Raw genomic sequence first — 12,459 nt, forward strand, 5'->3', positions numbered from 1 at the left:
AGGCATAACACCGCAGCGTATTTTTTCCGTATAACAAGTTTATCTCTTATAAACAGATTCCAATAACAATTGTAGTTATTCTCGGCAATTAGCCTACAGTCCTGATTTCCTCAATCCCGATTATAGGTGTGAAAGAAGCTTAGGAAACCACTCATTTGTGCTATATTTTAAAGAAGTAGTTTGCCTAACACAAAAACATGTTGCATTAGATCAATTAATTGTCTGTTTCAATTAGTCGAGTCAGAATATAAATTGACTGTTTTTTTAAATATATATTTTGGGCGACCTACTATTTTGACCTAGACTGTATATATGTAAGTGAACTATCAGTATGTAAATTTTTACATATATATATATATAATATATAATATATATTGATTAGAGTAGAGCAGCAACATCTTGAAATCAGTATATTTGTAAAAACTCGCTTTTTTGAAGTGTCAATATTTTAATTTTAAGAGCTTGGTTTGATACAATTACTTTGCATTGTGTTGTTTATACTGACCGTGCCAACGTTAGACGTACGATACGTGCGCCGTATAATGTGAATCGGGCATATTCATTTTTGTTTTTCACTTTTTTTCGGCGTACACGTGAAGTGTTTTTTCGCATTTCACGCACGCCATTTCGTACTTGTTGCTTTTCAAATATTCGACTCGGTCTTGCGGACAATTCGTTCGAGTTTTTTTACTGTCGCCTTTTCTCGCTTATTTTGCATTCAATTAACCGGCAGTTATAATGTCGCGTCCAACAATGACGACCGTGGAGTGCGATTTCGAAAATCCGTGTCGCTTTTTGCTCAGTTTTTCGATTCAGCACGCCACTCGTCGGACAAATTGCGAAGGTTTTTTCAATGGTTCAACATAAAATTCGCGATGAGCTATAAATATGCTATTTTCCGCGCTGAGAATTAATTCTCGGAGAGCGTGTGGCTCCGACGTCCAACAGTGCTTAAAAAATATGATACGGATCTACGTGTTTTTTCCTCGTAAACACAATCGACACGCCATTAGTATTGTAAGATTTTTGTTTTACATTTAATTTCACGCAATGCGATTGCAGCGATGCGATCATTAAAAAGCTTGTTTTCTTTTAATGCGCCATTGCCTACTGATTCGAAGGGTGCCGAAACGAGTTGAAACATTGCAAAAATTACATTCTTGAATTATTCATGGCGAACACATGTAGCATGCGATATGCATACATACTTAATCCATTAACCTGCATATGTTGCTTATTAGCCGCTCGTTCGAAGCAGCGAACCGAGAGACGGCGAGTAATATCAAAGCCCGAGCCGAGTGTCTTGTGTGTTTTTGCATTATAATGCAATTGACCCACTAACGGGAATGTCAACGTGTATATACGTGAATACGCATGTTTGCCTTTTCTTCTGTGCATTCGCGTAATAATCGCCTTTTTTATGTAGCAAGTTAATAAACATAATAATAAAAAGCGTTACAGCAACGTTTACGACAAAATCGATTTGCACATGCGATAAAACGTTACATTGTGGTTTTATGTCTTCTTACAACGTCGTACGATTATGTATCGATCCTTGTTATGTTTTATAACTGCCGAAATTTAACAGTACCGTTTTCGTGCCACGGTATATTTCGTAGCACTGGACCCCAATGCCATCCATAAATAAAATATTTGCAGTTGTTAAGGGTAGTCACAACAAAACAATATTGAATTAATTTTTGCTTTATTATCAAAGCTGCATTATTATTATTTTACACAAAGTAAAAAATAAATATTTTTTGCAAAATGTAAGTCAGCAATATATCAATAATAAAAAATCTTCTCAGCATTTTTTGCATGTCACCTCATCGTCTAACTCTTTGGCTCGTCGCCCACTTTTAAACTTAATATGTTTCATCGCCTATTATTGAAGAACACTTTTCTATCTCACCTAATAATAAATTATAAGCATAACTAAGTCTATGTATATTATAATTTCACTAAAATATTCATGTGGCTTGTACAATCTAGGAATTTCAAATACAGTAAGTTCTCGACTTACGCGGTTAATTCGTTCCAGAAAAATTCGCGTAAGTCGAAAATCGCGTAAGTAGAGGAATACTCATCCGATATGTATTAAATATTAATACATTCCCCCAATCATCCGAACGATACTTAAAAGAACTAAATGCCGTCTTCTTGTATGTATACATTAGGTTAAAATGAAAATAAAAGCATTATAAAAATTTATTCTATGTGTTAAATTGTTTACATACATTATACTTAACTTTTTTTACAAAAGAAAATGAGAAACATAAAAATAATATTTATACATACATATTCATTAAAATATCATGTCATAATGTCTATACTATTCCATTTCAATATCTTTAGGTGTTGGATTTCTTTTATCTAATAAGAAACCGTACTTATCCAGTGAAGATTGTACACTAGATCTTTTTTTCTCATAATAGATATTTTTATAACAGGAAATAGCGTCCTGAACTGCTTTATTGGCTTTCTCAAACCGATCAATGTCGGGATCTTGTGCTTTTAAACCAGCCATTCCTTGGTCTATCAAATTGAGGCATTCTTTCATTTTTTTACTCAAATTCTTTTGTTTCTTTGACTTCCTCCTCCGAATCACCGCCGTTGTTTCTATATTCTTCAAGTTCTATTAAATCTTCATTGTTTAATTCCACTCTATGACTTTCTAACAATTCAATGAAATCATTTTCATTTAGATTTAAATTTAATTGGTTTGTCATTTCAACAAGATCATTAATTATGTTATCTTCCTGCATGGGGTCTTCAAAAACTTCAAAAAATTGAGGAGTAAGCTTCTTCCAAACGTTTTTCATGGTAGACTTTGCAATTTCATTCCAGGCAACACCAATATTTTTAACAGCTTCATAAATATTGTGTTCTTTCAAAAACTGTGTGAGTGATATACTGTTTTGCCCTTCAGTTACCTATATGGCATTTCTAAAAGTTGTCCTTAAGTAATATTTTTTAAAGCTTTGTATTAGACCTTGATCCATAGGTTGTATTATAGAGGTCGTATTTGGGGGCAAAAATGCTATTTTGATATGTTCGTGATCACACGGTAGATGTCCCGGTGCATTATCAACCAGGAACAAAAATTTACGCGCAAATCTATCAACATCGATATTATAACAAATTTTAAATTTTCGAAATTTTTAACCGCGTAACTACGAATCCGCGTAAGTAGATACCGCGTAACTCGAGAACCTACTGTAGTATGTATGGAAATAAAATAATAAAAATATTTAATAAAATAAACATAAAAATACTACATATGTATATAAGATTTTTCACAATATTAATTGTGACTAACATAAAAAAGTTAAGTAATAATGAAATTCATTTTTAATGAGAAGGATGAGCTGGTGTCTTAATACAAGCTACATTTTTGTTAAACGCATCCTTAGATCTGCACATGTTGGGAAAATCTTTACTCTTTGCATACAAGTTCTTTGGTTCTGATTTAATATTTTTTTTTTTTATAATTACGTGGGGGGATTTACTACACATCCCGGTATCACCCTAAATCACAATTATATAAAATTACTAGAAATTGATATTTATAAATAATCTTTCGTTAACTCGCAACACTTAGAGTTTACGTTACCTATATGTTAAAAAGTTCGCAGCTGAAATTAAATAAAGCAAACTGTGCGATAAAGTAGCTTAAATAGTTAAAAATATAAGTCATGCTTTGGATTATTGAATTTTATAGAAGAGATGCTAATCAAATTTAAAAAAATGAGTCATAAAACATTATAATAATAAAGATATATATAATAATAGAGATAAAGATAAAACGGTTGCATACATACGTGAGAACTAAAAATGAAGTGCAACGATTTCTAAACAATATATCAAGTAAAAATCTATAAATCAATAACAATCCGACAGCTAATCAGCTAACGAATTGGAAGTATTAGTGGTTTATCACTTTTTGTAGCCATATATTATTGAAGTAAGTTTCGTAAGGTTCGAGCCTAACCCATAATTTCCCGGAAAAAATGATTACAATCACCAATCTCTATACTTTACTATCAACATTTAATAAATTTTATGCAAAAAATATATAATTTTGCCCACTTGGATCATCCATCGCTCATCAAATTTACTCTGGTGCCGCATTGCCCTCCGAGTTTCCTTCATCGCCCATCAGTGTGCGATATTTCCCACTTTAAGAACCTCTGATCTAACGCGTGAAATTTGGATGAGAAGTATCATATTACAAAGGCGCGAACCGGAGGGATTGCGTTTTAGCCTTTGAGAAACAAAAATAGTTTTAGTCAAGTTACACCAATTATCATTTGTTATTAAAAATTACGTTTCATTTATTACAAAGACGCAAGTGGTTAGTGACAACCCTGGCGACGTTGAAAAAAAGTACATTAATTTTAGTTGTTTTTAACAGGGCTCTTCAAACGGTATTAATTTTAAAGGTTTCTCCATAGATGACTCTGTATACCTAAATAGTATTGATTGAGCCCCCGCATGGGGGCGCCTGGCATTAAAACGATTAAAACTTATTTTTTCGCTTTCAGATATCCAACGGTCCAGTGACGACGCACATAACGCCGCTTTCAAACCACGTGCCTCACAACCATTTGCCGCAACCTAGGCCGGCAACCGCTAAGACTCAAAATACTCCTCCAGTGACTAAAATATCACCTTTACAGACTAGTAAACCAATTAGTAGTAATAATGTTAGTAATAATAATAATACGGGAAGTTCTGCGGAGAACGCTCCGCCCGTCGGACACCCCGCGCTGAGCGGTTATCACCCGGGACTGAGCGCGAACTACGCGCATCACCTGATGCCGCCGACTCACGACTATCGGCACCCGCAGCATCCGCAACATCCGCAGCACCCGTCGCATCATCACAAGGGATCTCTAGGACCGACTGCGGCGCCTCCGCCGGCGCACGATGCGAGGATTCCCAACCATCACGCAAGCTCGCATCACTCGGGCCCGTCTCCGCACAATCCGCACCACGCCCAGCATCCGCACGTGCCCACTACCCACTCGAGTCACGGATCTCACATGCATCCGTCTCATCATTCGACCGTGCCGAACCATCTACCTCCCACTGCTCAGAGTCACAACCAGCACCCTACGAACCCTTCATCGCACAATCCGCACTCAATCGGAGTACCCAACCATTCGTCTGCGCTGCCCGCGAACGGTCAGCATCCGTCGAACTCGCTGCCGAACCACAATCAACATACGAGTCATCCGGGCGTCGGTCAGCATCCTTTGAGTCTATCGAGTCACGGCCAGCACGCGAGCCACGGTCACTCTGCGAGTGTGCCCAATCACGGATCGCATCCCTCCGGCCTGCCGAACCACGGCCAGCATCCGACGAACTTGACCAATCATAGTGCTCACGTTCCGAACATATCGAATCACTCCGGAACGATACCGATTCACGGCCAGCACCCCGGCGTTCCTCCCGGTCACGGCCAATATCCTGCGCATCCATCGGCAGCGAGTCAAGCACAGTCGACGACCGAGAGTGCCAGGGTGGGAAGCCCGGCGGTCGGCGCCGCGCCCGGGCATGCGCCCCCGCATCCACCGGCGCCTCCGGCTGCATATCCTACTGGATATCCAGCGCTCTACGCTCCTTACGCGGCCACCATGCACCATTCGCCGTACGTACCTGCAGCAGCGTCTCCCAGTGCCGCGTCTCCTAGGAATACGGACACGACAGTGAGTATTGCACATTGTTGCCGCATCTAATCCATTTAACGTAACTAACTGAACTCTTTTCATTTCAGCAGAGATCCAATTTATCGTCGCCGCTGATGACGCCGAAAGGAGTGCGATCGCAGACACCTGGCACGGGACCTCCGGCTCCCGCCGCTTCTCCGAGAGGGCACAGTCCCAACAGAGAGAGAGATAGCTATGGGTCAGTATATTCTTTTCTTAACTATATTATTTTGTATCTATTGTATATTAAATTGCTAATTGTCAATCTTGCAGAAGTAACGTTAGTAGTCTTTCGCGAGCTAGCGTCGGAACGCCCGTATCGGGAACGGGTCCGTCGCCGGCGCTTCCTACGACGATTCCTCCTACGGTGCCCGCGCCTCTAACTCAAGGAATGGGGACGGGCTTAGCACCTAGTTTACCTCCTAGTCTAGCACCTTTGGCTCCAACGTTGGCGCCTAGTATACCTCCGAGCATACCCTCGAGTATACCTCCCAGTATTCCTACGAGCATACCTACCAGCATACCCTCGAGTATAGCGTCGACCTCGATTGTCGCGCCAGCTCCGGTTGCACCGACGCAAACGTCAGCTCCAAAAATGCCGTCGCATCAATGGGGGCTAAGGTAAAAATTATCGAATAACCCTTTAAACGCCAGCGACTAATTAGATGTCACTAATTATTACTCTTCACACATACTATCTTTTTTTTAAATATATATAAAATAATTGTTTTACTGATAAATAATGTTAGTACAATAAACTTTACGAATTAAAAACAATTGTAAATAATTAAATTGCTTTAAATAATTAATCAAGAAGTGAATCACTGGCGTTTAAGTGGTTAAAATCTCGCGAAAATTATATCTTAAACTATAATACATTCTCTTATTTTTTCAGTCCGTCAAGTATAGGTTCCTCGTCTACGTCCGGAGTTAGTTCACGTATCGGGTCTACGGGACCATTTGTAGCACCTTCGGCAGCTCCGCCGATGTTTGCTACACCATTACCTCCGCCTGGAGCGCCACCACCTTCGGCACAGATGCAAAATCCGAATCCGTTTTCAGCCGAATCACTTTTCCAAACTAGTAAGACGAATAAAAGCATACTTTTTTTTTAATAAATTATTTTCCCATATTACTACATCATAAATTTGAATTTCAGGTCCTTCTGCTGATTTACTCAGACGAGAATTGGATAGTAGATTTTTAGCGTCTTCGGGAGGAGCTCCGGTTCCGGCTGCTGGAAATGCAGTCGCGCCGCCTCCTGCTGGGTTTGCATTGAGAACAGAGATGCATCACCATCAGCACCAACACACGCACGTACATCAGCATCAACTTCCTCCTCATCAAGCTCCGCAGAATCATCCACATCCGCATCCACATCATCAACAGTTGTTTGCGCCACCACCTCCTCTTGTGAGCATTTTTTTACATAATCGATTGATTATTGAAATGTGAAATTTTATTTTAGTATCTCTCTATCTTATCCTCAGTTCAAAGACATCACAAAGATGGACACTCTGTACCGACAGGGTATAGGATTGGCTTATCCCGGCTACAGTCCTGGTCTACTACATCCGGGCCTCGGTGGTCCCACTCCGTTCGTGCCTCCAAGTGCATTGCCCACTTTCACTCCTAAGGTTAGTATCTTCGATTCGACAAGCTATATTAATATCCAAAACTTTAATCTATCAGAATTTACGCTTTTGAAAGGTCAATAATTGTAAAACAGTAGCTCAGTAGATTTTTGTCTTATTTCATTTAATTTTCTTTTTTTAACATGGGGGTATTATTTTGTGGTTCTTCACAGCAGGCGTTACTACAACCGGAACCATCTAACAAGATCCCCCGGCCCGTACAAGTGGTATGTTACATTGGTCACCATTAAACGACTTTTGCACTGACATTAATATCAATAAAAAAAAATATATATCGAAAAAAATAATAATCACAGTATTTTATGTATAATTGAGAATCTATTATTTCGTCTATTGTTTGCGATTCTTTTCATATAATTTCAATTGTGGTTCTGTATAATAACAGTGACCAATGTGGAAGCCACTAATAGCAACAATTTGAAAAGAGTATATTGTGTTTATATTATTTATATTGTGTGTATTATATTAGTATTTTGTTATATTTGAGTAGCTTGGTAATTTTATTTTTTATTTTAAAACATCCAAGAATAATATTATTTTAATTGCAGAAGACTGGAAAGTGGAACGCAATGCACGTTAGAATAGCTTGGGAAATATACAATCACCAACAAAAAGCCGGTGGCGGCGAAGGTGGCAAAGGTGGTTTGTTGAGCGCTTCGAGCATCACTCCCGGAAAGGATCTTTTGCGACCACCTTCACATACTTTTCCGACGCCCCTCGGACCGCCTCCTCCGCCCCACGCATTCCCCCCGAGAACGCCTTACGACACGCTAGCTCCACCATCGCCATATATGAACGCTCCTCATATAGGTAATAAACGTTCTGCCATCATTCAAATATAATATGTACCAATAAACAATTGATTATTTTGGCATTTTAGGCGCTGGTATGTCTCCGTTTGCTCGTTACGGTGGTGGATACCCCGGTGGTCCTTCTCCGTTTAGTCTTTCACCGTTTCAACAACGTGATCTCGGACTTGGACCTGGATCGATGCAGCAAGTTCACGATCCTTGGAGAAGGTATTATATTTTTAAAAAAATTTTTGTAGTTTCTTTTGCAAATTTAAACCTTGAAAGTGCGATAAAAATTAAAATATCGCTCTTATGGTAGCAGTGCTACATATAGTATGCATCAGGCATGCAACACGAAGAAACAGTATTTGTTATTTGAGTTATAATGAGGTAACTAGAAAGTTTCAAAATAGCAGACTTCTCAGTAAATCGCCGAGAAACAGTGCACGAATTGTTTCACTTCTGGAGATGTGTCATGGAGATACTTTTGACTTAAAAGAAATAATCATCTGTTTAAATTATTTTATCAATAGTTTTTGTGGGACGCAAAATTTAAACATTTAATTTAATTAAAAATGTGTTTTAATTTTATTTAAAAAATATTTACCAATGAATTTAATAGCATCTTAAATTTAAGGACAATTTAAATGAGCAATATATAAAATAATTGTTTGTGCATTTCTGTTAATCAGAACAGTGAACACCCCATGAATCATTTTCCGAAGAAAAAATCAGAAGATTTACTTTACATAAATGCACAATTAATTCGTTTTATGGAACAAAGTATTTATTTAAATGCACATATCTCTTAAAATAATTCCCTGTTAAATCACACGTCTTAAATTTCAGTAGTCTGTGGGTTTTAACAGATAATGTGGGTCAAATTAAATTTGTTGTAAAATTTGTCATGATGATAAAAATGGTTAAAAAATTATTTAAGGTTTTCATTTTGATTATATTATGTATTAATTATTATTTTTTAATTTCAGTCTTCAAAGAAGCGTTGGTGGGTTCCCCGGTCCACCCGGACCAAGTCCGTGGACTTTGAAACCGGATCCCGTGGCCTTGGAGAGAAGAGAACAAGAAGAAAGGGAGCGCGAACGAGAGCGCGAGAGAGAAAGAGAACGGGAACGAGAAAGAGAAATGAGGGAACGCGAAAGACAACGACGAGAAAAGGAGGACCGAGAGAGAAGAGAAAGAGAAGAGAAGGCGCGAAAGCAGCAGCAGCAGTTAGAACAAGAGAGAAGAGACAAGGAAAGGAGAGAGATGGAGAGGTTAAGACAAAGAGATAGGTCTCCGTTGCGAAACGGCGCCGCCGAGGCGACCGTGAAAGAAGAAGCCAGGAAAGAAGAATTGTATCGTTTAGCCCCGTTGCCTCGCTTACTGCCTCCACCTTTAGGATATCCGCCGTGGGGCGATCCGTACCGACCTTACGATCCTCTGCTTCGGTACAACCCGTTGGTCGAAGCCGCGTTCAGAGCCGAAGAGGAGCGCGCCAAAATCATGAGCGCGTACGCCGCCCAGTTGAAACCGCGGCCGCCGCCACCGCCACATTTATTATCTCACACCTTACCCCCAAAGGAGGAGCCTCGATGATATCCCGCTCCTCCGTCCCTCCCTAACTCTGATGTGCCTCAAACTCCCCTCCGCCGTTCCCCACCACAGGGCCGGTGATGCGATATGTGATCTCTTTCTCATAGTTATTTTTAAGTCCCGCACCATAAAAATGGTGAGATATCTATCACTAGATATTTATTTGAAAATGTTATATCATATTTAAATGCATATTTTAAATGTGGTGCTCTTCGTTTTCGGTTTTTTATTATCAAATCGAGCAGTTTTTTTGAAAATGTTGCATTGGAATCTTCAAATTTTGATTGAGAAAAATTAAACTAAAATAGCATATTTTCCTAATAAAATATATAGAGCTTTAAAAGTTCAAGGTAAAACAAATCTTTTATATAATATTATATATATATATATATTTTTTTATATATACCATATGTCTATTCTGCTTGTAGTTGCGACTAGAAGTATACTCAAAAGAACGTTTAATATTAGACCATGAACAAATTTATTATTATTATACATAATGTAAAAAAATTAAAAATATAAAGAATTTATGCGCATATTACATACAAACCGATGACAAAGAGCACTTTTTGCTGGTTGATTATTTGATGTTTACTTATTAGGCAATTTTTTAGTAGCAATTTTATGATATAATTATATAAGTCTGATTATGTTTCTTTTTTAATTGTCAGGTAGCTTATATTATATTTTCATGCTCCATTGGTATATATTTTATTACATTTTATGTGCATATTGTGATAAAATATTGAGTGTTGAAAACAAATTGAACGTTTGCGATATATAGAAAGAGACCTATTTTAATTGCATTGAAAATGGATGGGGAATCATATTATTTTATTCTGCCATGATTCTACATTACATACATGACAAAAAATCGATTAGTGAAATAGCGTAGATCATATATAAATATATATATAGCATTTCGTGAGCGTTAAATCATAAGAGAAACAATATCTAATATAAATATATAAATTAACATAGTTATAACGAAATCTATTTATTCTCGTAATAGTGAAAAATAAGCATTGTGTATATTAGTCTATGATAATTATGTTAATAGCGATTTAAAAGAAATAAAAAAAAAACTATGCAAATAAATTGAATTCTACCGTCACATATTTACTTGTGGCGGTACTAATTTGAAACGTACATATTATGAATATACTTTTTGTAAATAATATTAGAGTTATATAATAATGTAAGTAAAAAAACGAGATATTTTAATTACATTGTAGGGAATTGTGTGAAACAAATTCATCTTTATACCATATTTATATATTATATAAATATACATATTTATGTGACGATGTACAGGATATGTATTGCATGTATATGCACATAAAAAAGTACGTGCAATGTGTATCTCGTACGTTGATGTTCTTCTGACTTTAATTTTTCCCATGAAAGAATTACGTTTTATTTGTGTACTATAATGCTTGTGTTTGTCGACCGTAATTTTTTTGTGATATACTTTATCGGTTTGAATCTTTTTTCAATTGCAATGGCTTTAATTTTTTTAATTTTGTCTAAATTAAAATAATCTGTTCTTGTTTTGTATATATTTGATATATTTTATTTTGCTCTTTATTTTTACTTAATTGTACTAAAATTATAATTTTCCTTTAAAAATAGAACATTGACTACTTTATTAATCGAATAATAACCGAATGCCATACTTTATATTTTACATTGAATTTGTTATAAACGCTGTTATTGTGAAATTATAATTAATCAATTGTCAGCTCAAGTTTCATTCTATTTTGTGATTTTCCTCGAGGTATTATTAAAAGGATATATACGTTCTGTGCTGTGCATACATAAACACGCATTATACATACAGGGAAAATAATTTGTGTGACTTTATCGTGTACGATTAATAACGAATTAATACGGAACGGACTACGGAAGAAATTTCCCATAATCGAGACCGTCGATCTTTCTTATATTTCCAATTTGACGAAACATTTTCACGTTTTTAATGCATTTTAATTAAACATTCCCAATAACATTCCAGATCTTCCATTGTATACTCTCTTCCACATTTTCGTTTATTGCATTTCGTATCGTTTAACAAACGGCCTTTTAAAACTTCCTAATCTTACCTGTGACACTACACATCTAGGGACCATTGCTTGATAGTAAATTTTAGTGTTGCCTTTACACCTCCGCGAGACCTGTTTAATATAATATATACGACGTGGCCAAATTCGATTATGGGCGATAGTATTCTGTACAAAAGAAAAATCTGTCAATATTTTGTATTTTATGTGTGTAGAATTTTGAATGTTTATCACCATCATGATTACACCCTGTTCTGCTGCAGATCACCCTTTTGTATTCAAGTCCGCTTTGTAGGAAACTGCTTGTAAAATAAACTATAATGGTCTATGTGAGCTGCTAAAAATATCTTCTTTCATATGTATCGTTATGATTCCATTTTGTAAAAAAAAGATGTGTATGCAAAAAAAAATGTGTAAAGAGAACGATTTTGGTGGCGTATATAGAGAAAAAGAAGCGAATAAAAAGAGCCAAAATTTTTGTAGATAATTTGATATAATTGTGTATTGTTATTTGACAAAGTGATTTTTGTAGATAAAATATGAAAATGTGGACTACGGAGGTTCTTTTTTTTACAAAAGAACCATTTTTTTCAATGTTCGATCCTTTGTGAAAGGGTCTTAAAAAATATAATTATGTACCTATATTGTT

The 12,459-nt window shown here is 36.7% G+C and overlaps 1 protein-coding gene and 1 long non-coding RNA gene across 16 annotated transcripts in view; one reads left to right on the plus strand and one right to left on the minus strand.

Moving 5' to 3' along the window:
- tay (tay bridge kinase) overlaps nt 1-10,044 on the plus strand; it is a 310,160-nt gene extending 300,116 nt beyond the window's left edge. For 7 of the 15 annotated variants that reach the window (XM_088183449.1, XM_088183454.1, XM_088183455.1 and 4 more), the window contains 10 exons: nt 4,545-5,711; nt 5,780-5,910; nt 5,985-6,332; nt 6,607-6,794; nt 6,871-7,124; nt 7,202-7,348; nt 7,519-7,572; nt 7,915-8,176; nt 8,247-8,385; nt 9,147-10,044. In XM_088183449.1, coding sequence (XP_088039575.1) covers nt 4,545-5,711; nt 5,780-5,910; nt 5,985-6,332; nt 6,607-6,794; nt 6,871-7,124; nt 7,202-7,348; nt 7,519-7,572; nt 7,915-8,176; nt 8,247-8,385; nt 9,147-9,753 — 3,297 coding nt within the window. In that variant the 3' untranslated portion in view covers nt 9,754-10,044. The remainder of the gene's footprint in view (nt 1-4,544; nt 5,712-5,779; nt 5,911-5,984; nt 6,333-6,606; nt 6,795-6,870; nt 7,125-7,201; nt 7,349-7,518; nt 7,573-7,914; nt 8,177-8,246; nt 8,386-9,146) is intronic. The other 8 variants (XM_088183452.1, XM_088183456.1, XM_088183458.1 and 5 more) reach the window with 4 other exon arrangements.
- Nucleotides 330-3,328, minus strand: LOC148237018 (uncharacterized). The gene is made up of 2 exons (XR_015809166.1): nt 3,218-3,328; nt 330-1,961 (listed from the first exon to the last, which is right to left on the minus strand). It is a non-coding gene; the product is annotated as an uncharacterized LOC148237018 (long non-coding RNA).
- Nucleotides 10,045-12,459: the final 2,415 nt, after the last annotated feature.

The sequence above is a fragment of the Plectrocnemia conspersa genome, unplaced genomic scaffold (genome assembly GCF_051122295.1).
Source record: "Plectrocnemia conspersa isolate PC_06_02 unplaced genomic scaffold, ASM5112229v1 ptg000003l, whole genome shotgun sequence".
Classification (NCBI taxonomy): Eukaryota; Metazoa; Arthropoda; class Insecta; order Trichoptera; family Polycentropodidae; genus Plectrocnemia; species Plectrocnemia conspersa.